At 35.4% G+C, this 26,039-nt stretch overlaps 3 protein-coding genes and 1 long non-coding RNA gene across 4 annotated transcripts; 3 read left to right on the top strand and 1 right to left on the bottom strand.

Annotated features, from left to right (window-relative positions):
* Positions 1-1,078: 1,078 nt before the first annotated feature.
* On the bottom strand, positions 1,079-9,104 carry LOC111811641 (aconitate hydratase, cytoplasmic-like). The gene is made up of 20 exons (XM_023698593.1): positions 8,622-9,104; positions 8,117-8,221; positions 7,836-7,996; positions 7,645-7,737; positions 7,056-7,241; positions 6,709-6,870; positions 6,436-6,580; positions 6,206-6,348; positions 6,067-6,123; positions 5,870-5,949; positions 5,666-5,741; positions 5,349-5,534; positions 5,079-5,146; positions 4,449-4,567; positions 4,176-4,297; positions 3,223-3,321; positions 2,659-3,138; positions 1,900-1,998; positions 1,561-1,803; positions 1,079-1,451 (listed from the first exon to the last, which is right to left on the bottom strand). Exons 1-20 carry the CDS (start codon positions 8,893-8,895, stop codon positions 1,383-1,385), a joined length of 2,967 nt encoding a protein of 988 aa, XP_023554361.1. The 5' UTR covers positions 8,896-9,104; the 3' UTR covers positions 1,079-1,382.
* A 2,776-nt stretch (positions 9,105-11,880) lies between these two features.
* LOC111811831 lies at positions 11,881-12,570 on the top strand. Its single transcript, XM_023698873.1, has one exon. The coding sequence runs from the start codon at positions 12,008-12,010 to the stop codon at positions 12,380-12,382; it is 375 nt and encodes a 124-aa protein (XP_023554641.1). The 5' UTR covers positions 11,881-12,007; the 3' UTR covers positions 12,383-12,570.
* A 2,072-nt stretch (positions 12,571-14,642) lies between these two features.
* On the top strand, positions 14,643-17,129 carry LOC111811856. The gene is made up of 6 exons (XR_002817617.1): positions 14,643-15,030; positions 15,100-15,230; positions 15,391-15,519; positions 16,462-16,512; positions 16,596-16,660; positions 16,787-17,129. It is a non-coding gene; the product is annotated as an uncharacterized LOC111811856 (long non-coding RNA).
* A 4,012-nt stretch (positions 17,130-21,141) lies between these two features.
* LOC111811717 (probable beta-1,3-galactosyltransferase 2) lies at positions 21,142-24,700 on the top strand. Its single transcript, XM_023698732.1, has 11 exons — positions 21,142-21,522; positions 22,184-22,280; positions 22,355-22,428; positions 22,506-22,717; positions 22,801-22,864; positions 22,943-23,015; positions 23,092-23,212; positions 23,636-23,723; positions 23,796-23,921; positions 24,015-24,124; positions 24,248-24,700. Exons 1-11 carry the CDS (start codon positions 21,413-21,415, stop codon positions 24,394-24,396), a joined length of 1,224 nt encoding a protein of 407 aa, XP_023554500.1. The 5' UTR covers positions 21,142-21,412; the 3' UTR covers positions 24,397-24,700.
* Positions 24,701-26,039: the final 1,339 nt, after the last annotated feature.

The following is a 26,039-nucleotide window of genomic DNA, read 5'->3' as shown; positions in this document are numbered from 1 at the left end:
TTTTTTTTTTTTTTTTTTTTTTTTTTTGGCAGATTGCAAATACTATTATCTTTATACTCTATAATATATGTAATTTCTAACCTGAGCTACTGCTGTTTTTTTCTGTCTGTCGGTCTTTTCTAAAGAACAATATCATGGAAGGTATAAAGCTATTGGACATTGAGATTGACAAATCATAAAAATATGTGATACCATGTATTTTTTAAGATATTGGAACTTGCCGTGGAACACGTTTCTCTATTTTTTTAATTAACGTGTGAAATAATTCAATCATCATGTAGACAAATGTGAATCATTTGATGTAGTCAAATCCTGTATTAAAGTAATGAATCAGTATCATGCAGCTAAATTTTAAAGTGGGTTAGTAGTAGTAGGTGACAACACTCCATTCAGATGAGGAACAAAAGATAAACTACTCCATTTATTTAATTAATACCCAAGACTCTCTCACACCCAAAATTTTAGCTCAATCAAAAATTGTGACAAAAGTTTGAATAATTTATTTTTGGCTATATGGAATAATAGCTTGTAACAAAAGTTGTTGAGGGGTCTTTTTTGGTACTAAAAGGAATCTACATTGTTTGTTGTACTGAATTGATTTCATAATTGGAATGGAAATTTATCCCCATTAATTGTGATGGGTGTGGACTATGGAGTCGTTTTATTCCTTTGGAGCTTAGTGCCCAAATGAATTATTGACGAAATATCAACCAAATAATTGTCATTTTTTCATTGTAAAAAAACAAAAAAGTCTTATTTTCAACGACATCGATCTTACTGGAGTTATTTGATTCATATCATACTTGTTTAATAAAGGTTCCTAATGCCATTGACATACTGACATCGAGCAAATAATTGAGGAGTAAATTATGTAAGAAACTCATTAAAATCTCTTATTTATTCTCCCTAGGCAGTAAAAAGTATTGACTACTTTTTGCTGACGGTTCCAAGAATCTAAGAAATGGCTTTTTCCCCTCATCCATCAAGTATATTAAAGTAATTCCATCAGGGTGTTTAACCTTCATTTCTATTATATCCTTAACAACAATGTGGATGCCAGCAACTCGGATCTGCAGCGTAGTACCCAACCACCAGTAGGATCATATTAGAATAAAAAAAGGGTGATTATGATACAGCGACAAGATAGATGCTGCCAGATGAGAATAATCGTTAATAAATACAACCTCGACAGTTTTTAGACAGGCAAACCTGCTGTGTGCTTTATAGATCGCTCTCTATTAAAAAAATTGAGTCCCATACGGGAGTTTCGTTTTTCTTATTAATGAAAATGGGGAATACAAAAAGGACGAGTTGTCACGCCACTTGCTGCTTCTGCTGCTGCTGCTGCTGCTGCTAAATTAGCTAGCTACTCCACCTGTTGCTCACTGCTTAATGAGATTTCGAATAACATACGGAAGGATACCTCCATGATTGAAATAGGCCAGCTCCACCTGTAAACAGGACTTGAAATTAGAGGCAAATTCGAGGTTTCGAGTAGGGAAAACGAAAGCATTTCAAGCTGATGATGGTGGTGTGAAAGGAAAAGAAAGTGGAATTTACCTCAGTGTCAAAGCGAACAGTGCAGGTGAAAGATTTTCCAGAATCAGTAGTGACAGTCACGTCTTGGCCAGGCCTTATCTCACTGATGTTGGTTGGGAGGTCAATTGTGTAACGCTCATGTCCAGTCAAGCCAAGTGAATCAGCATCTTCACCAGACTTGTAACAAAGTGGGATGATACCCATTCCTACCAGGTTACTACGATGAATTCTCTCGAAGCTTTTGGCAATAACAGCTTTAACTCCCTGGTGCCGATAAAGTATATAAGTTGGTCGATTGCAGGTTCGATAAACGAAAATAAAATCTGAAGAATCTATTTTTCATGAATTAGAAACACTCACCAATAACATTGGACCCTTGGCAGCCCAATCCCGAGAGCTTCCACTTCCGTACTCAGCCCCAGCCAGCACAATGGTGTCTTGACCAGCTGACTTGTATCTCTGACACAGAAAATAGATCACGACAACTAAGTCAGCATTACAAAAGGTGAAAATTCTAAATCAACCATAACATTGCGCCAAAAAAATATCGTGTAAGATGGGACAATGGATCTAGTTTTTCCATCACAAGTTGGTCGCCTAACTTGTCTTTTTCGTGGGAATTATGAAATTCACAACCAAGGAAAAGAAAAAACGTAGAACACGAAGAAAAACGAAAATGATGCACCACCCCTCACAGAGAGCTAACCAATTTTCAACAACATTCCTTCCAAATTAATGCTCAACCCACTATCATACCACTGTTGTTTAATTATTATTATTATTTTGGATACGAAACAATTTCATAGATCGAATGAAATTATCCAAAGAGGTACAAAAAGGAAACAACACATTCATAGGGAATACAAAATATATAACCAATTTGCAACAAGGAAATTTAAACTGTTGTTTTAATTACGATGTGTTTCTTCACTCCATACAAAAATAAAAGAACGACGGTAAGAAGAAACAGCACAGAAACAAAATATCATCTACCTGAAGTTAAGGTGACTTTTGAGCAAGCAAAGAAACCAAAACAGAAGAATAGAGGGATATAGCATGCGTCTACTACTTTCTAAAGGAAAGAAACAGTACGCAAAATATGAGAACGAAGATACTTACTTCTGCTGCTTCAAAGACATAAAGTTTCTCTCCAGTGGGAACATGAACGGTCTTGGGACCAACTTCACCATTTAAAAGCTTGTTAACAAGGCGAATGTTGGCAAAAGTACCCCTTGCCATCACCTCATCATTGCCACGCCTACTTCCATAAGAATTGAAATCCTTACGATCCACTCCACGCTCAATAAGGTATTTTGCCGCAGGACTGTCCTTCTGGATGCTTCCTGCAGGGGAAATGTGATCTGTAGTAATACTATCTCCAAAGTTCAACAGGCAGTAAGCATCCTTAACACCATGTGCTCCTGGAGGGTCCATGGTCATATTCTTGAAGTAGGGTGGTTCATGAATATAGGTGGACTTCGGGTCCCATGAATACAGGGTGCCAGCAGGTACTGAAAGTTGGTTCCACATTGGGTTTCCTTTTGTAATAGATTCATAAGTACTTTTGAACATGTCAGGCAATACACTGGATTGAACAACCTAAGATGTATTTTAAACCAGTTAAATCAATTATTACTTGTAAAACGTATTTCACTGCACTTCCACAATATAAAAACTATCTACCTCGGCTATTTCTTCTGTAGAAGGCCAGATGTCTCTGAAATAGACATCCTTTCCATCCTTCCCTTTTCCAATTGGATCCTTCTCAAAGTCGATATCAACCTGGAAAACTCATTCAAATTATCTCATGAAGATAAAATAGTACCAGATTAGAGCCACAACATAATTCATGATTTTCACTCAACTATTCCAAAAATATGATTCTTTTATGATAGCTTGAGACACCATTTAACTCAATAGTTTTACAACTGCGAGAGGGTGACAGAGACATCGCCAAAATCATATTCTTTAACTACATTAAGACTTGACACAACACATCGCCGAAATCAGTCCCAGTGAGGTTAAAAAACACCATCCGGTTGGTTAAAAAGGTTGCGACAGAATATTCTATTAAGAAACGATCTACAGTTATTACAAACTAAAGAAGGAAAAGGTCATGTGACGCCCTTTCGAATGTCAAGAAGAACCTCCACTTTCTATCTGTAAACCAACAAAGGGCAGCAAGAAATGCACTAAATAAGTTGGAATACCACCAAAGAGTGTCAAAATAGCCTATTGTATTGAAACCGTATGGAGTTGTAAAAACAGCCCTCTGCAAATAACTACATTGTTACTGAAATGTTATACTTTCTTATGGAGTGAAACTAACATCCTACCAGTCAGAAGGCAATAAACCAATAAAAATCTACTGTTAAGCTATGCTGAGGTAAGACCTTGTGTAAAAAGGACATTGTCCTATTTCTCAACCAACAATCCCCCACCTTAGACCACAAAAGAAGAATTAAAAACTAAAGAAAGGTTGGACTAGACGTTTTGATGATTTTCATATCACTACCTCTCTGAAATCCACCTTACAACTAAATATGATCAAAGGAACCAAAACAGTACCCAATACATTTTATCATTCCACAGCCCAAAATTGACCAGAAGTAGATATAAAAACTGCCAGTGCATACCGTGCCAGCTAAGGCATAAGCCACCACCAAGGGAGGTGAAGCAAGGTAGTTCGCTCTGGTCAGTGGATGAACACGACCCTCAAAATTCCGGTTCCCAGAGAGCACAGCAGCTGCAACAATATCTGCATAAACAAAGTCCTTAAAAAATTAATCAAGGCGAAACTGAAACAGTATACCTGTTAAATATTATTTAACGAGTAAAGTCGGGCCATTTTGTAACAATCGCATGCCCTGATTACAATATCTTATCAGCTTATCACATTCTAAAATTACCGTTCTCGGATATAGCAGCAGATACTGATTCATCCAAATCCCCAGAATTACCGATACAGGTTGTACAACCATAGCCAACTATATGGAAGCCCTGCTGATTTAGATATGGCTGTAGTCCACTGCATCAATCACATACAGAATTATTATTTTTCATGTTCTTACGAAATAAAAGAAAGGTGATTTTTTTAGATAAGAAATATTTGGTAATATTCCATTCCTTATTGCTTTTTAATTATAATTAAAAAAAAAAATGTAAGTTTTCACTGATGTCTGGAAAGGCTAGCATTCCTCCTGTTCTTTTTTGTTTTACAGTACAAAGACTTCAACTCAAAACATAAAATTTTTTATTTTATCATTTTTATTTATAAAATAAAGTAAATATAAAAAATAGAAATAAAAATAATTTGAATATTTTATTTTTAAGTAAATTTCTTTTCTCAACTTAAAGCCTCTAGAGAACACTTTTATTTTTTTAAAGGAAAAAAAGAACAAGAACAATTATCAAACATGTTTCAATTGCTCTTTTTTTTTCTTTCGAAAAAACAAGACAGGGAAACAAGAAATGAGAAATATGAAAATTACTAGACTAGATGCAGTAATATATAACAATTAGGTTTGATGATTAATTACCTCTTCAATAAGTATTTTGTCACAACTCCGGAGCCCGGTGCAAGACTTGTTTTCACCCATGGCTTCACCTGGTGTAACATTAAGAATAAGACATGATTAACATGCAAAGACTATACTTTCGCCCCTCAAGCCAGGCCAAAAAGGATAAAAGCAGAACTAAAGTGACAAGAGCTAAAATCACAATGTTTGAAGAAATTATTAAACATTGGAAAAGGAAGGGATATAAAAAGAAGTCTCTTAAATGAATTGAACACCCTTGTCCATGAGTACCTGTAAACCAAGTTCACAAGCCTTTTTCGCTACAAGAGCAGCGCCTAACATAACACTAGGGTTTGACGTGTTGGTACAGCTTGTTATAGCTGCGATAACAACGCTACCATGTTTCAGCTCAGCTGGCTGACCATGAAATGAAAACTTCGCCACTTTTTCCTGTGCTTCTTTTGGTATAGCAAATCCCTAGAATTAAAGCAAGAATTAAAAATATTTACAGAATAAACATAAATTATGATAAGACTGGTGTCAATTTAAAAAGAATATGATTAGATATATGTTAGCCACACTATATGTGATAGAAGTAACACACATACCTTAAACCCAACTTTGTTATCAAGGCAAGCATGCCAATCAGACTTCATCTCTTTCAAAGGCACGCGATCATGGGGTCTTTACAGATGCAACATAAGAGTATAAGACTACATCCAAGATTCTGATATAAAATATTAAAACCTGAATCTAGGAACCTAAACATGAAGGGCAAAGAAGATATTGACAAAGCAGCTAAGAACGCATACCTTTTTGGACCTGAAATGCATGGCTCTACACCCGCAAGGTCTAATTGTAGGTAAGATGAATACACTCTTTCTTGTTGAGGCTGAACAAAAAAAATTGACCAAACATAAGAAAACCACTACTGCTACATCTAAAAATCAGAAGACCAGCAGGTGAACACTCATAACAGAAATTAAAAAAGTAATATGCAGGAATTTACCTCATTATAGTCAACAAACATTTTATTTGCCCGGAGGTAAGCTTCAATCATCGACACCTGCAGTCAGAAACAGAAAAGTTATATAGGATTTCACTTCTTCTGTACAACTTATTTATCAATGCACTGAGATAACACCCACAGTTTCATCGCTTCTTCCAGTTAACTTGAGATATTGCAAAGTAACATGATCCACCGGGAAGAACCCCATAGTTGCACCATACTCGGGAGACATATTTGCTATTGTGGCTCGGTCAGCTAACGATAGTTCCTCCATGCCATCCCCTACAAAATCACATTTCATACAACCATCGCCTGAAAAGTAAAATTGGGAAAAAAACAGCACATTGATAGGTCACAGGATGTAATTACCGTAGAACTCTACAAATTTTCCAACAACACCATGCTTCCTCAACATTTGTGTTACAGTCAAAACCAAGTCAGTAGCAGTGACCCCATTTCGTAATTTTCCAGATAACTTGAACCCAACAACACCAGGCAATACCATGCTCATTGGCTATCAATAACAAAATTCAAACATCAGACTCTGGAAAGTATAGAACTCAACCCAAGCCTTCAAAATAGGCAAAATGTGTACTGAATCTACAAAAATCAATTGAAAACAAAAGGTCAGAACTCAATTACCTGTCCAAGCATTGCAGCCTCTGCCTCGATACCTCCAACACCCCAACCAGCAACCCCCAAACCATCAATCATTGTTGTGTGAGAATCAGTTCCAACAACACTATCAGGATAGAGCAGACCACCAGTGTTGAAAACCACTCTTCCAAGATATTCCAAATTGACCTGAAATATTCAAACGCTCAGTTTTAATATTTAATGCTATTATCACTTTTCCTTATTTTCATTTCATTTAATAACATTTTTCGACCAAAAGTAGTGTTGAATTAATACAGTCTTGCTAGCAGCGACGAAAACCTTCTCAAAAGTAAATTTTTTTATCCAGAACCTTCTAGCTCACTATTTAGTACCTGATGCACAATACCAGATCCAGGAGGAACAACAAGCATATTCTGGAATGCATTAGACCCCCATTTTAGGAAAGCAAATCTTTCCTTGTTCCTTTGGAATTCAAGCTCCATATTGGCCTGGACTGCATTTTCTGATTTTGCTACATCAACTTGAACTGAATGGTCAATTACAAGGTCTACAGGAACCTACACGACAGATGCTAATTCCAGTAAGAAATTTATGGAAAAACTAGATGACATAAATTTGGGTGGTCAAGGACATCTACAGTAACCTGCAACGGCACCAAAAGAAATGATAACTTGAAAAGAGGATATCGTGACTACAGATTATATTCCCTATAAGTGGTCAAGAAAAATCTATAAATTATGATCACGATCAGGAGTAAAAAAGCAATAGGATTAAATGTCAACAGTTCTTGATAGTAATTGAATATCAGCATGAAACATCTCATCATATTTCTCACATCTTGGCTATCAACATATGACGTAAAACCATTGGTCAAAGTAGTGAACGTGTTCACACCCCAATAATGTAGAGTACATTTTACCACCGACATAGCATACAAGTGTTAAAGAAGTAAATGCATACCAGGGGATTTATTTTATTGGAATCACTGCCAAGTTTGTTCATGGCATCACGCATACAGGCAAGATCAACAACCGCTGGTACCCCAGTAAAATCCTGTGATCGTGGAAATGTTAGGGAGGGCACAATTTGAAAAATAAAGACAGAAAAGAACAAAATCATCCAGGAAAATCTCATAGTCTATCAAACAGTACCTGCAGTAGGACACGAGCAGGTTTGAAAGGAATTTCAACTTGCTTTGGAGAGCTATTTTCCCAATCAATAATTTTCTCCACATCTTCCTTCTTCACTTGGAAATTGTCACAGTTCCGAATTGCAGATTCAAGTAATATTTTGATGGAGTAAGGCAACTTATCTGTCGGGCATAAACGTAAAATAAAAATGAGTATTCACAAGAAGCAAAACAAGAAATGATAATGCTTTGTCGAAAACTATTAAAACAATCCTTCTGCAGTAGTCAGTTTGAAAAAGTTACCAATTCTCGGATCATTCAGAGATGGTAGACTGTAATACTTTCCAAATTCTCCACCGCCAGGCTTTGGAAGACTTGTTAAATTTTGCTTGAAAGGATTTTGGGCAGCTGAAACCATAACAATGCTTGATCAGAATAAGTGAGATATACATAAAATAAAAAGAACTAAGTACAACATTAAGTCATGAACTCGCGGCATCAAATTTCGTCCTCACAGCATATCTGGTCCTGATAAACTAGATAAACTAAGAGTGAACCAAGAAAAGGAAAAGAAAAAGAAAAAGAAAGAAAGAAACAGGCCTATTAGACTACTTCCATCCTATTACCTTTAATCGCTCAGCAAAGCGAATAAACCATATTATCTTGCATACATCCGTTAAGACGACAGAAAATATTCCATTCAATAAACATCGTAACCGAACAATCACATCAAAGACAAATCGTTCCGCACAAACAATAAATGGAAAAAAAAAAATAAAAAAATCAAGCTAACTTTTCTTGGCCATACCCATGGAGGAGAATTTACGATGAAGACGTTCAATCACAGGAGCAGCGGCTCTGATCTGAGCACGAAGACTGAGAGGAGAACGCCAGTCGACACCGTGACTCCAGCGAGGAACCGATCGAAAGGCAGAGGAACCACTGAGAGATCTATAAGTGGTAGCGAACGAGAGCGAGGACGGCTTCGGAGAAGAACCGGGAAAGGCTCTGGAGCAAAAGGAAGGTGATAATAACCTTGCTCTTGAAGCTCTGAACAGCGCAGATGCTGAGGCCGAAGCCATTATATACAAATGGCTATCAGGATGACGACAATAAGAGAATTATGGGATAAGGATTGGGAGTTGAGCCTGGAAATGGAAGCCGTTATGGGAAGAACCAGTGAGAAAGGAACATAGTGGTCGTCGTTCTCAGCGATAGGAAGAATGCAGGTGGAGGGCGTGTGGAGACGGATGAACACTTAGGGCTGCGTGCCACTTTTGCTCTTGGAACTGATCTGGCGGGTAAAGTTAATTAAGGCCTCCAAGAGGGACAAGAGAATTACTCGTCTACATTGAGGTGCACCGTTCACCATCACCACTCGTCCAATCTCAAAACGGCGTTTCGTTTTGATGACGGTATCATTAGGGCGTTGATTATTTAATATTTAATTTCATTTTAATTGAATCTATACCCTTCAAAATTTGTTTAAATTGATTAGATAATTTTCATTATTTTTGTTACAATAAATGAAGATCAATCTTGAACTTTATTCAAACTATATACTAAATTTGAAATTTTATAACAAAAATTAAAATTGTGTTTTAACCTAATTAAATTTATAAAAGTTCAAAACAATTTTTCGTCCGAGTTTTTTACCCAAATTTATCTGTTATATTAATTTTTGGTTAAAACTAACAAATTTTGTAATAATAATGTAAGTTTAGTGTCCAATTTAATAAAAATTTACAATTTCTATGGCTTATCAAATTCAAATATAAAAAAAACACATTATAATTTTAATTTTTTTTTAATATTAAGTAAATATATAAAAATGCTTTAATTTACAGTGCTGTTCTGTTGCTATGATTGTGGCATTTAAGATGGAATTAATAATTTGATGACTATAGAAATGTCCACTTGGTGTGTAAAGGTAGACTTTTCTCTTTTTGTTTATTTATTTATTATTATTGTTGTTGTTTTCTTCCCATGATGAGGTGGCGGAGTTTGGGTGGAGGTACACCGTAAGAAAATGAATATGACCACATGGAAAGGTTTCCTTTGTAATTTCCGTTATATTAGGGCGGAGGGCTCGGTCAATTCGCAAAAATTGGGATATTTTCTGTAATTGAGAGGGATACGGTTCTCCCGTGAAATTTGGGGAATTGTAAATATCTACTGGAGCCACGTATTATATTGTCACTTTACTTTCTAAATATAACAGTACATAGTTAAAAACTTTTTACATAAAACATTTTTTTAAAAATAAGTTAAATAAATACTGTTTTCGTTTTTCAATTTCTAGTTTTGTTAATTACTTTTTAGAAACTACAAAATATTTTTTAAAAATTATCTGTGTTTTATAATTTGATTGAAAATTTAAAGTGTTTTATTTTTGGTAAGTTGTATTCGTTAATTTGGAAACGTTGTTCTATATTAACAATCATATGGAGGCCATGCGGGCCTCCGACAAAAAAATCCCGCTAAACTTGCGGTGTTAATTAATTAATTAATTAATTAATCATAGCCGTTTGATTAGACTAATAATCGGCTTTGGGCTTTCAATTTGGGCTTCTCCTCAGGCGCACGTGGGCCTAGGTATGGGCCTCGATATTTTAGTATTTCCCCTCGTCAAATGACACGAAATTAAATATATTGCAAAATAATACCAAACCCATATTAAAGTTTAATTTAATAAAGTAAAAAATGAGACTATTTTATTCGTAGGGATGAAAATGCAAAATGAAATTATATAGTTTTCACACGAATAATTAAATATTTTGTTATTGATATGAATTAAGAGACATCAATCCTACACTATACTTCAATAAGCATTATGTGAATAAAATATTGTTGAAATTATCAAAAGATATTTCAATTCATGCCACATGGAAGAATAATGAAGTTTCATGTTATAAATGTAATCCACCCCAAATTTATAACATGAAACTTCATTCTTCTTCCATGTGGCACAAATTGAAATATCTTTCGATAATTTCAACAATATTTTCTTTACATCTTCATTGAAGCATATTATTGAAGCATATTGTATGATTGATGTCTCTTGGTTTATATCATTAATTGATGTCAAGTAGGAGAAGAAACCTTAAAGCACCAATTGATTCATGGTATGAGTTTAAAGAGTTAATGAGGAAGCGTTTTGATAATTTCAACAATATTTTATTCACATCTTCATTGAAGCATATTGTATGATTGATGTCTTTTGGTTCATATCAGTTATTTAATCTCGAAATAAAATTGGGTAATCTCGTTAACTTAAAAAAAGTATAATAAATCTTAAAACTTTAAATTAGGTAACTAAAAATATATGGGTATGAATTTATAATTTTTTATATTTTAATATATTAGTCAATGTTTAACATGACTATGATCTCCTTGTCTGATATGTTCATCCGTTTTAAATACACCACATGAATTTAATAATTTATTAAATATTTATCAATTTGATGAGATTCATTATATACGACAAAATATGTAAATATTTATATTTTTAAAGCTCGGGAACATATAAAATACAATTTCAAAGAATTTTAAGAAAATGTCAAATTATACTATTTAATTTTGTATGTTCACGGAGTTACATATTTACTCTTAAGTGGTAGTGGTAGTTATTTAGCGTCTAAACATTTTTAAATATCTTTCTAAATTTTAATTTTTGTATTTAATAACGCTCTAAATTAGTAATTTTGTTTATAGCATATATAATTAAAATTAATGTCTATCAGAAGAAGTTTGTAAAAAAAAAAAAAAAATCAAATAAATTCATAATTATTATTTATTTTTAAAATTAAAAATTTATGGGATAATTATTAATCCAAGTTGAAAAGTGCATAAGCATCCATTTAGAGGGGCATCTTTAGTAATTTATGCGCATGCAAGAAAACCAAATTTGAGAAAGGCTCTAAGAGAAGCAAAGACACGTGTCACGCTAACATGGTAACTAGGTCAGAAACGACAAAACTCCCCTTACTGGCCGGTCATTAAAAAGCGCAAAAATAATATGATCCCTCTCTTTCTCTCTGTTCCCATTTTATTTTCCCTCCACCACTTTCCCGCCTCTCCTTCTCCCGCCCACTCCTTCTCCCGCCCACTCCTCACTCCCCACTCATTAAAGCCCTAATCTCCCGTCTCCATTTTCCATCGTTCTCATCCCTCTTTTCCTTCCATCTCTGGAACATGAATCGAAGATCCAGAAGATCCGGGAACTCTCATTCCGAGACGTTTCACAAGTATCTAAAGCCTGGTGCGCTAGCACAAATCCGGAATTCGCGGATGATCGCCCGATTCAATCGGGTTAATTTGGTCTCTCAGATCTACTCCACTCGTTCCTCATCGCTATCGCCTTCTACTACGCCGATGGGCTCCAGTATGCTTCAGGTGAACATTGCTGATGCTTCTCCTTGCTTTGCTGGGAGGGTGTATGGTCCCCTCTGCTTGCAGAGAAAAAAACTTTTGGCTGCTAAGTCTTCTTTGTGGTTCCTCGCTTCTAGCCCGACCAATCTCACACCCGATTCTCCGCCTGATCCGGTTATTGGAGTCTTAGGGGGGTGAATTGTACAAGTGTTGATGATCGGAATATTTTCAACTTGTGAATCGACCTTTTTCTTTGTGAAATTAATATCAATCTGGAATACATGATACCTTTTGTAGTAGTAGTTGATGACTTGTGTGCATCTTTTTTCTTTCTTGATTTTAACCGATTTGAAATAATAAGATCTACCAGATTCTTGATCTATTAACGTTTACGATATCGAGTCGGTTTTTTTTTTTCTGTTGTGCTTAATTTTGGTCATATATTGCCCTCTATCGAAGTATTCTAATCTAACGCTCACTTGCGACCTTAAAGCTTGGGGTTTATGTTGAAGTTATGGCCAATCTACGCAGTCTCGTCAATCCGAAGTCAAATGTGGTTCACGACTGATATAGTAAGCGTTGGAAGCGAACTCCTTCCAGCAATTTCACTAACAATGCGGGTCTGTTTTCTCTTGAATATTTGTTTGTTCCTTATATGCTTTATAACTATGAATTAGCCCTCAATGGTATGTGGATCATGGGTTTTTGGCAACTGAAGGATCTACGCCGTCGATTCTACATTAATGATGTTATAAATTGTCCGAAGATATATATTCCATTTTGACCGAGTTCGTAGTCCGCAAAGTTTATCTTGAGATAAACAAATACCATATCTAAACGGTTTCTTCCTAACTTCAAATCTAATCAGAGTTCAATGTTCTTTAATGGCTGGCTTGTACTGATGTTTGCAATTATCAATGTGATACAATTGACAATTGATCTTTTCATCAGATCATATATAGTAATTAAAGATTCCGATTGTGCTTCTGGCTTACAGAGTTATTGATTTTCTTTGTGGATGATCAAAAGGGTGTATCGTTATTTGGATAGTGGCCTTCTTCATTGCCTATGTATGCCTCGGATGTTCAGTTTTACAATTAGAATTAAATGAGATTCTGATATTATCTTTCCCGTTTCACTTGCTTTGCATTTATTTCCTATTCTTAATGCTCCTTTGTTTAACAATGTTGGCTAGTTAAGCCCCCATTTGTTCTTAATGATTATCTTCATTGCATCTTCCTGCAGCATTCTCCTTTTATGGCAGTGTTAATTGCATCTCTCTGCTTTCATTGGATTGCTTATATTTTCATTTCTCAATGATCCTTTGACAATGTTAGCTGGTTAGGCCATATTTTGTTTTAAGGACAACAAGAAGTTTCATCCCCCAATATCCTTGTCTGGCAGTAGCTAATCGGTAACTATGTTGATAATTCTTATCTTGCTTTAATTGCCATGCATATATTTCCATTTTTGTTTTTTTGGTGCTTCTTTGTTTAACAATGTGAGCTATTAGACCACGATCTGTTTATAGGGACCCTTTCCATTGCATTTTCCAACAACATCAAGTTTCATCCCTCAATATCATTCTCTGAAATAGATAAATTCTAACCATGTTGATCATTCCTGTCTTGCTTTAATTTCCCATTTCTTAATGCTCATTTGTTTAACATTGTCATTGTTTGCGAGTTAGGCCATAATATGTTCTTATTGACCATTTCCATTTCATCTTCTTCCAGCACAAAGTTTCATCCCTCAGTATCCTTTTTTGACAGTAGCTAATCGTTATCTGTGTTGATAATTCCTCTCCTGCTTTAATTGCCTTGCACATATTTCCAATTCTTATTGCTTCTTGGCTTAACAATGTTAGATACTCTGGCCATGATTCCTTATTAAGGATCAATTTTGTTGCATCTTCCTGCAACATAAAGTTTCATCCCTCAATATCATTTTGTGGCAGTAACTAATCAAGTATGTTGAGAATTCCTTTCCTGCTTTAACTGCCTTGCAATTCCCCATATCTCATGTTCCTTTATTCAATAATGTTAGCCAGTTAGGCCGCGATTTGTAGGATTATGTCTATTGCATCTTCCTGCAACATGAAGTTTCCAGTTATACTTTTAGTACTTTAAATATGGGTTGATGATAGGTTGATCAATCAATATTTTTAGTATTTTAAATGTGGGGTAGAGATTTGAACAATCTAGGCGCAAATGGTAGAATTATATTCATGTTTTCATAAAATTTATTTAGCTCACTTGTGTGTTTATAAGACCGTGTTTCAAATATTTGAAATTATCTACTTAGTTAGAATATGATGACATTTCAAAATATTTCAATATTTTTGAAGACATCAAATTCAAATTTGTCGTTTAATATCATATTGGACTCTATGGGGACTACAAAGTTTCAAATCAAATTATCTATATCAAAAAAGCATGTGCGCCACAAATGACTAGAGCGTAAGATTTCCAATTCCCAAAAAAAAATTAATATGAATATTTGATTGAATTAAAAAAGCCATTGTTTATCTCTGTTCATCCTTGAAAGTTACAAATCCATGTCGATATGATAATTCATTCTAGACTAAATTGAGAATAATTTATGAACGATGGAATTTAATACGACATATCGGATCTACGCTCTTGAGGTGCAGACGAATACACCAACGATTTGTCGTCCTTTAACAGATAAGATAATGCGAGAATATTCTCTCACTGACGTGGACAACACGACACCGTTGCGGGACGGTGCAAACATTCAGTCCGAAGTCGAAGCCGAGCTCCAAATGGAAGAAACACGGCAAACGAGAACGGAGGTCAATGAATCAAATGGAACTTCAACTCAAGGTCAAAATCGCTCTATTTTGTAGCGTCTTTCGCAGCGCTTACGATTTTATTTACTGTCGGATGGCGCAGGGAGCGGAGGAGCGTTCGTAGTTCGTGTTATTTACGAGATGATGATCACAAGCCTCAGTACGCATTTAAAACGTGTCTTGGTTGACAATTCTTATTCTGCGTTCAACACTTGAAGCTCAATATGAATAAAGGTAGAGATTGCCCGTTATCCTATTTCAAATATGATATTGAGTATAGCTGCTGAAACTGTGTTGTTATTAGTACCAAATGGAATGCTTACTGATGGAATGGTGTGATAAGCAGCTATAATTCAAGTTTTTAATTGTATTTATCGTTGTTTGTCTCGGAAAGTTGGTTTCAGGGCTTTTTAAGCTGAATATTTTCCATGGTGCAACATGATATAGGGGAATGGAAATCTGGAAGATTTTATGTATATAGTTTTTGTTGAACAGCTAGCGATGGAATTATCAGTGCTCGATGGTAATAACTCTTCATCAATGGCTATCATTTGTCTTCTCGTCAATCTTCAACCACCATTTTTGTAAAAGATTTTGCAATGGGGGTTCTCATGATAAGATGTTTTAGTTAAGGGAGATGAAGTTGTTTATATCCTGTTGATGTTATCTTTAAGGAATCAAGTTCATATGGTAAGATGTTTTAGTTAAACCTCGTTTCTGTTGACAACTTGTTTTGTGATAGGTTCCATAGCCCTGCTTGCAGATCTATGTTAATCATCATTTGAGCTCTTTTGACCATGAAAATCAACGACTGTACAGCATGAATATTTAGGACTCTGGTTTTACTTCTTAACTGCTGGTGGTTTAAATCATACTTTAGACTGCATCTTTAATAAATATTGATATAAATTTCGTCGCACTGTTGACTGATATGAAAAGACGGAGACAATTGTTGTGAATGATTTCTCCTGTTGCCTGATCTAAGTTGTGTTGTTATGTTCAGATTATATGGTCTGATTTGTGGACACTGAAAAATTTTCAACTTGTTTTTCATTCACGTGGTAGAAGAGTTTGTTGAGGATTGTTGAGAGGGAGTCCCACATCGACTAATTTAGGGAATGATCATGGATTTACAAATAAGGAATACATCTCCATTGGTATGAGGCCTTTTGAAAAAGCCTAACGGAAAGCTATGAGAGCTTATTCTCAAAGTGGATAATATCATACCATTGTGGAGATCCGTGATTCCTAATAGGCTTCCTCTACTAATGAGTTGAATAATATAAAGTACTGCAAGAGTACTCATGTTGCATGCAATGCTAGCATCTCGTTTTATGCTAGGAATTAGCAGATTGTTTTCGGGTTCATTCCCACAAGTAAAATTTCTCCATTTTGATGTTGCACGTTATATTTTTGTTATCTAAACTTCTCTGTGCTGAGGAAGTTATTATTCAACTTTGTGCAGATCTTTTGTATTTTAAGATTAAGATGGCGGCCTTGTCTTTGTCCCATTCTTGTGAGCCTTTCACTCCCCTTATTCCTTTCAAACTCCATGTTTGGATTGGCATCTTTTTGACACAGTGTTCTTAAATTGTTTAGCATAGCTTATAGTGCAGTGGAGCTTAACTACTACTTATGGAGTTCATGTCTGCACTCACTTCCAGGTAAACGATCAGCCTCCTGTTTTCGATGATTAAGTATATCTGAGCAATCATGTGGTGTAAGAGATTTAGATTTTCAATCAATTGCTAATTTAATCACATCCACTATCTATAAACATGCATTGACAGGATGGCTACTGCCCTACACATTATTACCCATCCTTCTCTAAGGTTGATATTGACAAGGTCAGCATCAAACCAATTAAACAAAGACTCATTCATACAGGTAAACATTACTATTTTAATTAATCTAGCTTCTGATTATTTTTATTTATATATGATGCAAGTTTTTTGGTCCATAATATTTTAAACTTGCGTCATTATATTTTAAAAGTCAGTGGACAAAATTGCAATATAGATGGATAAAAAAAACTATAAGACTAAAGATCGCATGTAATGGTTCAAATCCATCGCTAGTAGATATTGTCTTCTTTGGGCTTTTCCTTACGGGCTTTCCCTCAAGGTTTTTAAACTGCATCTGCTAGGGAGAGGTTTTCACACCCTTATAAGTAATGTTTCGTTCCCCTCTCCCATCGATGTGGGATCTCACAATTCACCCCTCTTGGGGGCCAGTGTCTTTGCTGACACATTGCCCGGTATCTGACTCTAATACCATTTGTAACGGTCCAAACCTACTACTAACCGATATTGTCTTCAAACCAAAAGAAGAAATCTAAAGATAGAATTTGAGGCAAGGATTTTGGATCCATGAATTTGGTTTCTCGTAGTCAAGCTTTCAAAACTCATCAAGTATTGAAAGGCCAAAAACATATTAAAACACTTCATATGTTTCCCTACATTAATAAATATTTCCCAGTTGTAATTTGCCTATCTTTCAGAAAACATATATATTGAAGAAGTGTATAGGTATCATGGTAGGTAAGGCACCCCGTCCCACTCCCACATGAAGCCTTCTGACACATTATTCCCAAGTCTTAGGATATAAAAGACGTAGGAAACATATGATTATAAAGAGAGTGTGAGATGGAAAGGCATATGGGAGGTGAGAGTTAGAAGAAGGGATGTAGAAAGGAAGGCACATGGTTGTCGGCAAGAATTGAAATGGCTTTTGCCTTTGTGTTGGGGGCCTACGCTCGTGCGTTGTGTGGCCCTATTGTTGTTCCCTAATCCATATATGTCCTAAAAAATCACTTTCTCTGATTCAAATAGTGCAGTTATAAGGCATGTAGTTAAAATGAAGAAGGTATGAAATAAAAATCTTTTCCAATCATGAGCCAAATGGGTCCAAATTTGTTTGATTCAATAAATTCACTCTGTATTGGTGCTTCAAGAAGCATACCCTACAGAAGGACTGTTAATTAAGTTGTCGATTGACAAAAACTAGTGGCTATCATTGAAAGTTAATCTAATAAATCCACAAGAACCAGATATTTGCGTGGTAAAGCAACTAAGAAGAATGGTGGGAGAAGCCATCATTCTTCTTAATCTTGATTGGATATCATTTACAAAACAACTTGGCTGCGTATGAAAATTCAGATCTTACCAAACAGTAAAACAAAAATGATTAAAAAAGTTACCAAGAATCTTGCCTCTGTTGTTATGTTATCAACACTTATTACAAACTGACAAAATCTCTAAGATCCAAGCCAGGAGTGAGAGACGAAGAAAAAGTGGAAAGGCAGAGGCTTAGAAATAGGTAACTTAATATGGGTTGGTGCCTGAGAAAGGGTAGGTGGGTGTGCAGAGAAGGCGTAAGCAATGAGAGTGGGTGCTGGAAAATGGCAGCCTTGGGTTGCTGGTCAAGTTTTCTAAAGTGAAACCAAAACTGCCATTGCAAGATAGGCATCTTTCTTTCCGCTATGCTACACCATACCACACTCTTCTTCTCTTCCAAACAGCCATTGGTTTCTCCTAAACTTGCGAACCAATCTTGCAGGATTCTTAATTCCCTCCTTTGCTTCAGATTATGGAGTTGTATGGGAGGTTTCTTAGTAACATAATTTTAATCATCTCCTAGTTGTCCCGCGGTAAAATTGTAATAGCTCAAGTCTACTGCTACTAGATATTGTCCTCTTTTAGACTTTTTCTTTCCGACTTTCTCCTCAAATTTTTAAAACGCGTCTTCTAATGAGAGGTTGTTAACACCCTTGTAAAAAATGTTTTGTTCCTTTCTCCAACCGACGTGGGATCTTACAATCCACTCCCTTTGGGACCGTTGCTGACACTCATTTCCCTCTCCAATTGATGTAGAATCTCACAATAACGTATTAGAGTTTCATAAAACACGATCTTAAGTTTGAAGACCGAACACATTATCTTACCAAATTATATGAAGGTACGCATGAAACTTCATTCATCATATGGAATTGTACTCTATTTTACATTTTATTGACGATGGGTTTATTTTAATCTTATTACATTTTACTTATGGAATTGTATCATTTTCGCTTTTGTGCTATTTAGCCGAATTCGGCTCGATTTGAATCTATTCTAAAAAAAGTTAAACAATTAAAAGTCGGTGACAACTATAAAACAAGGTTTATTAAATAATAATAAGACAAATTAGAAATTTATTAATAAAAATGGAATAACCATAATTGAATAATTATAGTAAAATTTCTCGATTATGCAAAACCGACCAACAAAAGCTCGACATCCAAAAGAATCAATGCAAAATACGAAAAGAATTGTTTAATATCCATTTTTCTAATAATAAGATATAAACATAAACTAATTTGATTAATTGATGATGGGGGAAATCCAACAATATTTATCCATTAAAAATATATACAAAGAAAAAAAAAGGCAAATAAATAATAATAATAATTTTGGGTATAAAATTCTGAAACAGAGAGAGAATTATAAATTATTTAAAAAATGGGTTCGTGAAAGCCAGAGAGGATGGCCCCTGTATAATTCCTTCGAATAATGACACGTGTCAGCTTGCTTATAAGATGGGGGAGATCTCTAGCTGAAACTTTGGCAGCATCCACGTGACCGGGGGGCGACATGTCACGTGATTCCTTGTACTTGAATGGTCCATTGTAACTTTTTTTTATTATTTCCACCCAATTATCATCTGCCACGTTTCTTTTCTTTAACCCTTTGCCACGTGCATTTTCTTAATTTGTAATGTTTAATAGCTAGCTATAATTCAAGATATCAATTTTCTTGCATTTATTGAACTCCAAAAAGAAAAATTGTGTTCAATAAATTCATACGTCGAACAAGAATGGCACTAAACTATCTACTATGAGTAGTGACAATAGTTCGTTTATTTTTTAGAAACTCTGTATTTTTCACCTATTTATACAAAAGATTTATCATTAGAATTTTATTTTTTAAAATTAATAATTTATTAGATATAAAATTAAAAGTTTATTCTAATTTATTAAATGCATTCACAATTTATTATTATTTTTCTTTTGTTGGTAAAAGGATTTTTCTATTTATTTTGTTGGCCAAGCTTCTGGTTTTCACCTTTTGTTTGGTTGTCCCCACACAACTTTATAGTTCTATACTTTGATTATTTATTTGAAATATGAAACTCTAATGTTTAGAATTTTGAATCTTATTATACGCCACACAAGTTTGGTCTAAAGTATCTCTCATTGTTATCTTAAAAAACACCCTAATTTATATTTAATTCGAGCGAGTTTAATTTTTATTTAATATTTAATTATAAGATCAAATAATCTAATTCAAGCAGGAACAATACACTATTTCTTAACCCAACAATTTCTTTTAATGGTTAGGTACATGAATTTCCTCAAATCAACTCTTAAGCTTCATTTTAAGAACCTTTTGAAGACGGGAATCTAATAATTTAAAAATATAGTTTCCTAAAATTGACTTTTGTGCGTACAAATAATTTAAAAAAATAAATGTAACGAAACATACCTGGAATTCAAATTATAAACTCAGCACTTGTGCGCCGACATTGTCCTCACTCACGTGAATCCTAGAAAAATTCTTAGGAAATCATCCAACGTAGAATTGCTCTAAGCAAAACACACTTCACTTTGGAATTCTTATTATTGAGCCACCGAAAAAGTGACTTTCGATTTTATAGTAACATAATTTATATAATATATTAAATATTACATGAGTTTTTCAATTCTATACGAGGTAATACCCGCTCAACATAAATGGAGACAAAATTTGGGAATGAATTTGTTAGGTAAATTTGAGATATATGTTGTGTAGTCACAAACATTCATACTAAAATTTGCATCTTTCTTTCATCTTTTGAGATTAGATTCTTTGCATTCCAAAGTTGAATAAATAATAATAATAATAATAATAAAAGAGCATGTAATTTGAAAGAACATGGTACCACATGATCTCCATGGCGCCATGATTGATGGGAACTGAGCCCCTCTGCAGAACCTTTATTTTATTTTATTTTTATTTATTTTTTAATGTAAGAAATAATTTTCAAAATTTGAAGAGCTGACAAAGGGTATTTATGTCACTTTTCCAAACAGTTTGGTGGTTTGGTATTAAGTAAGAGGTTAGTTGATGCGTCTTCCCCCCCTTCCTTCTCTGCCCCTCGCTTCTCCTCAACTGCCTTAGCTTGCAGGGAAGTTCTACTGAGAGGAAGAGAGAGAGTTGAAGAACATAGAAACAATCTTTTCTTTTCTTTTCTTTTCTGAATCCTGTGATTCAAATCTTGTTCTATTGCTAATTTCCCAGTTCCTCAAATTCTTGCAACTGGGTCTGTTTGATTCAATGCTTATGGTGTTTTGTTGATAGAAGTTGTTAGGGGCAGCATAAACACCATCTGGGCAGAAGATGTCCTGGAAAATTAAGCCTGAACAATCTTCACGAAGCGTCGTTTCGCAGAGATGGCTGGTTCTTCTTTGCTTGGGCAGCTTCTGTTTGGGGTTGATCTTCACCAACAGGTTCGTATCCATCCTTTTCTTCAAATTTTCTGTAAATTTCTGCTGAGGAATGTTGAATATTTGATGGGGTTTGTTCTTATCCGAGTTCTAATCGCAGCAGTGGATTTTGATCGATGAACGAAATGTTTTTCTTGGATTCAGAGGTTTTTGGTTCTAATTTGGCTGTTCTGTTTCTGGGTCTGTGTTTACTGGGGAAACATTGCCCATTTTCCGTTTATTAAATGCAGCCGACAGTATTTATGTTATTGCTTTTGTGTATTTTCGTTGGTCGCTTTCAAACATTTGATCAAAGGCATCTATTCTGAAAAATTCATTACCAGCAGTTATGGCCTTAAGAGAAATCTTTTGTCCTTCTTCTTCTTACTGGGTCTCGTGTTTGAAAAACTGTTTCCTTCCACCATTTCTTCAATGAATCAAGATCTGTCATTCATTTCCCAACTTTAATCCCCAAAACTTGGACTGTTTTTGGATTTATGGGTTTGATTTCATTGTAATCATGAGTATTCTCATAGCACCTACAGTCAATTATGGGACAAAAAGAGGTCGTTTCGAGAAGCTTAAGATTCATCTCTGTCGGGTTTTTTTTATAAAGAAACAGATTCTGATATGGATGTTCTTAAAAGTCAAAAGAACTGAAGATCACTTTTGAAATTGCTTGCAGGATGTGGACTGTTCCAGAACCTAAAGGGATCACTAGAACAGCGGCCTTTGAAGCCGAAAAGTTAAAGCTAGTTTCAGAAGGATGTGATCCAAAATTGGTAAGCATATTCAACGCTGTTTTCATAACTTGTGTGTCCATTGCTGCTTTTTATGATCTGTTTGTGTGTTCTAGTTGGATGAGAAGGAAGTAAAGCGTGTGTCAAAGGACATTTTTGGAGAAGTCTTTAAGACTCACAATGCTATACAGTGAGTGAAAGCCAAAAGTTATGAACATATTATGAAGAATCCAAACTGCAAATTTACATTAACGTTGTTCTCTACAGAACATTAGATAAGACCATTTCAAATTTGGAGATGGAATTGGCTGCTGCCAAAGCAGCTCAGGAGTCTATACAGAACGGTTCGCCGTCGTCGGATGATCTAAAGAATACTCAGTCATCTGGGAAGAGAAGATACTTAATGGTTGTAGGGATCAATACTGCTTTTAGTAGCAGGAAACGACGAGATTCGGTTCGTGCGACATGGATGCCTCAAGGTTAAGTAGCTCGTGATGATTCTTTTTCTGAAACAAACCATGTTTGTATGTTCATTTGTTCTTACTTGAAACTTGAAAAACAGGTGAAAAGAGAAAGAAACTAGAGGAGGAGAAGGGGATTATAATTCGCTTTGTCATTGGCCATAGGTATGTATGTGATCTTCTTTCATTTGGTAATAAGTGTTAGCAACAAGATTTTGAATGAGCTTCTTCTTTGATGATCAGTGCCACATCTGGAGGTATTCTTGACAGAGCTATTGAAGCAGAGGACAAGAAGCATGGAGATTTCCTTAGACTGGTAACGATAACCATTCTTAAAAACCTTCCATTTCTCATAACTGAAAATCTTGAAGTGTATCATGTTATCTACTCAGGACCATGTTGAAGGCTACCTTGAATTGTCTGCCAAGACAAAGATTTACTTCGCTACAGCAGTTGCGTTGTGGGATGCGGATTTCTATGTCAAAGTTGACGACGATGTTCATGTAAATATAGGTAAGCACAATCATTCTATATTGATTGGAGAGGGGAACGAGTGCAGTGAGAACGCTGACCTCAAAGGGAGTGGATTGTGAGATCCTATATCGACTGAAGAGGGGAATGAACCATTCTTTATAAGGGTGTGGAAACCGCTCCCTAGCAGACACGTTTTAAAGACCTTGAGGGGAAGCCCGAAAGAGAAAACCCAAAGGTGGTGTGCCAGCATGGACGGTGAGCCTCGAAGGGGGGTGGATTGTGAGATCCTACATCGATTGGAGAGAGGAACAAAACATTCTTTATACGAGTGTGGAAACCTCTCTCTAGCAAACAGCTTGGGCTGTTATATTTTTTATAACACGAATAGGAATTGATAAACTCGAGTCATACATGGGTTGTTATTATGATGCATTAAACTTGTGTCCTTGACTTTGGTCGCAGCCACACTAGGAGAAACTCTAGTCAGACATCGATCAAAACCACGGGTTTACATTGGTTGCATGAAATCTGGTCCTGTCCTGTCACAAAAGTAAGGTTGTCTTACCATTATCACTGTCCTGTCACAAAATTAAGGTTGTGTTAACCAAACTACACACTGCAGGGGAGTTCGATACCATGAACCCGAACACTGGAAGTTTGGAGAGTCGGGCAACAAGTATTTCCGCCATGCAACGGGCCAATTGTATGCCATTTCAAAGGATTTAGCAACCTACATATTCATAAACCAGTAAGCTTCTATCTATTATACCTCACACGTTTGCATTGCCAAATTGTACATGAACATGATGGGAATGGTGGCTATACTTGTGGGAATTCTCAGGCATCTTCTTCACAAGTATGCCAATGAAGATGTTTCCTTAGGATCTTGGTTTATTGGACTTGACGTCGAGCACATCGACGATCGGAGACTTTGTTGTGGAACTCCCCCGGGTAAATTTCTTTTTTTCTTTTTCTGAATATTTTCTTCTGTAAGTTAGGAACACGACCCTCCACAATACTATGATATTGTCCACTTTGAGTTATGCTCAACTCTGAAAAGTTTGTTGAATGCAGATTGTGAATGGAAGGCACAAGCAGGCAACATCTGCGTCGCTTCATTCGACTGGAGCTGCAGCGGGATATGCAGGTCGGCCGAGAGGATTAAGGAAGTCCACCGTCGATGTGGAGAAGGTGAGAATACATTGTGGAGCGCTACCTTCTAAAACAGAGTGCTTGCTTCATCTCCTTCCGATCTCGGGAAGGTTTACGAGCTCGCAAGTTCGGTTTTTGTACCGTATAGGATTTGTATTGTATTATTATCATAGTACAGAGAGAGAGAGAGAGAGGAACCAAAACAACAAAAAAGAAGTAAGAACAGAGAGTATAGCCTAAGTAGGCAGCTGAAAGAGGAAGAGAAGGGCTTCAACACCACCATTCTTTGTGGCTTTTAGATGACACTCAGAATTGTATGGTGTATTCAAAGCTCATAATAAATACAATACCAACTAGACTTTCAGGTTTTCCAAACTTTTCTCCTTTCTCATTTCAACCTATAAATTACCCGAACTAAACTAAAGGCTAAGCAGCATACACAAAGTCAACCCTCGATCGACTTGATTCTATCTCAAATCGAAGGAATAGGAAATTGCGTACTCAACAAAAGGTCGAAAAAAGTTTCCACCTCAACCAAAACAGAATAAGGAGAAAGATCAATAGCGAACTACTCAATCGACTAAGGCCCCTATAGGTGGCGCTAGGTCCCTTTTCACGACAGTAGATCATAGATATTCCTCAAGTTATATGTCTTTTGTTCGGCCAATAGTAGAAATATTCGGTTTTTTTGCACTTCCGCTACGGTTAAGCGATTCTTAAGATAATTGATAAGTAATTATTTTTCGAAAGTAATGTGTTGAATGAATATAATGCCTAAAACACAACTAAATATGATTATTGCCATTAATAATGATGCTTAGAGCATAACTAAAAGAGATGTACGGATAGACAATTTTTAGTGCAAGTAATTACCCAAAGAATAATGACCATAGCTGTCTACATATTCATTTCATAGATTTTTATTTCATTATTACTAATAATAATAAAAAATATATCATAATTAGGAGCACAATCTTAAAGCATTTTCTAAATTATTTAAGAAATGAAAAAAAAAAAAATGTTGATATCTAAACTAATATTTTCCATAATCGTCGATAATTAACTCATAATCTATTATTATCAAATTTCCTATTTTCCTAACTCATAATTGATATATATTTTTTTTCAATGGAGAGTAACAAAGGCAAAGCCAATATACGAGTTAAAAAACAACGTACCTTGAAGAGTATATGGACATGCAATAATGGAAGCCGTTGACACGTGATATTGGCACGGCTCAATCAAAAAGCAAAACCCAGCTATTTTTTTGGGGTTGCCTTCTTATTGAACCGCACCAATATCCCGTTTGAATCAAAACCCTACAAATACCAATCCATAAACAAGTTTTTAAAAGAATACGCCACAGAATCTATAAATATCAATATGAGCATAACTGAACTGAGAATGGAATGGATTCCCAAAAGAAGTAGAGAGAGAGAGAGGAGAGGAAGAAAAAGGAAAAAGGAAAAAGGAAAAAGGGAGATTTAGGGAGGAAGAAGAAGAGGGTTTAGAATATAAAGGGGTTATGGAAAATTGAATAAAAGGGAAAGAGGGAATGGAGAAAGAAGCATTAAAGGAGTATAACAACCAAGTTGCAGAGGAGGTTGGCTAAATTTAAGTCCACAAGAAACAACGATCCTATAAAAAAAAAAAAAAAAAAAAAAAAAAAAAAAAAAAAAAAAAAAAAAAAAAAAAAAAAAAAAAAAAAAAAAAA

This window comes from Cucurbita pepo, chromosome LG15 (assembly GCF_002806865.2).
Source record: "Cucurbita pepo subsp. pepo cultivar mu-cu-16 chromosome LG15, ASM280686v2, whole genome shotgun sequence".
Classification (NCBI taxonomy): Eukaryota; Viridiplantae; Streptophyta; class Magnoliopsida; order Cucurbitales; family Cucurbitaceae; genus Cucurbita; species Cucurbita pepo.
This window is presented reverse-complemented; position numbering and strand designations above follow the sequence as displayed.

What these genes read in the sequence shown, in the direction of transcription:
- LOC111811641 (XM_023698593.1), bottom strand. Translation starts at nt 8,895, where the DNA reads ATGGCTTCGGCCTCAGCATCTGCGCTGTTCAGAGCTTCAAGAGCAAGG. An exon ending in TCGTAAATTCTCCTCCATGG is followed by an intron (nt 8,222 to 8,621) that starts GTATGGCCAAGA and finishes TTATGGTTTCAG; the next exon opens with CTGCCCAAAATCCTTTCAAG. An exon ending in CTGCTCGTGTCCTACTGCAG is followed by an intron (nt 7,738 to 7,835) that starts GTACTGTTTGAT and finishes CCACGATCACAG; the next exon opens with GATTTTACTGGGGTACCAGC.
- LOC111811831 (XM_023698873.1), top strand. Translation starts at nt 12,008, where the DNA reads ATGAATCGAAGATCCAGAAGATCCGGGAACTCTCATTCCGAGACGTTT.
- LOC111811717 (XM_023698732.1), top strand. Translation starts at nt 21,413, where the DNA reads ATGTCCTGGAAAATTAAGCCTGAACAATCTTCACGAAGCGTCGTTTCG. An exon ending in ACCTACATATTCATAAACCA is followed by an intron (nt 23,922 to 24,014) that starts GTAAGCTTCTAT and finishes GGGAATTCTCAG; the next exon opens with GCATCTTCTTCACAAGTATG. An exon ending in TTGTTGTGGAACTCCCCCGG is followed by an intron (nt 24,125 to 24,247) that starts GTAAATTTCTTT and finishes TGTTGAATGCAG; the next exon opens with ATTGTGAATGGAAGGCACAA.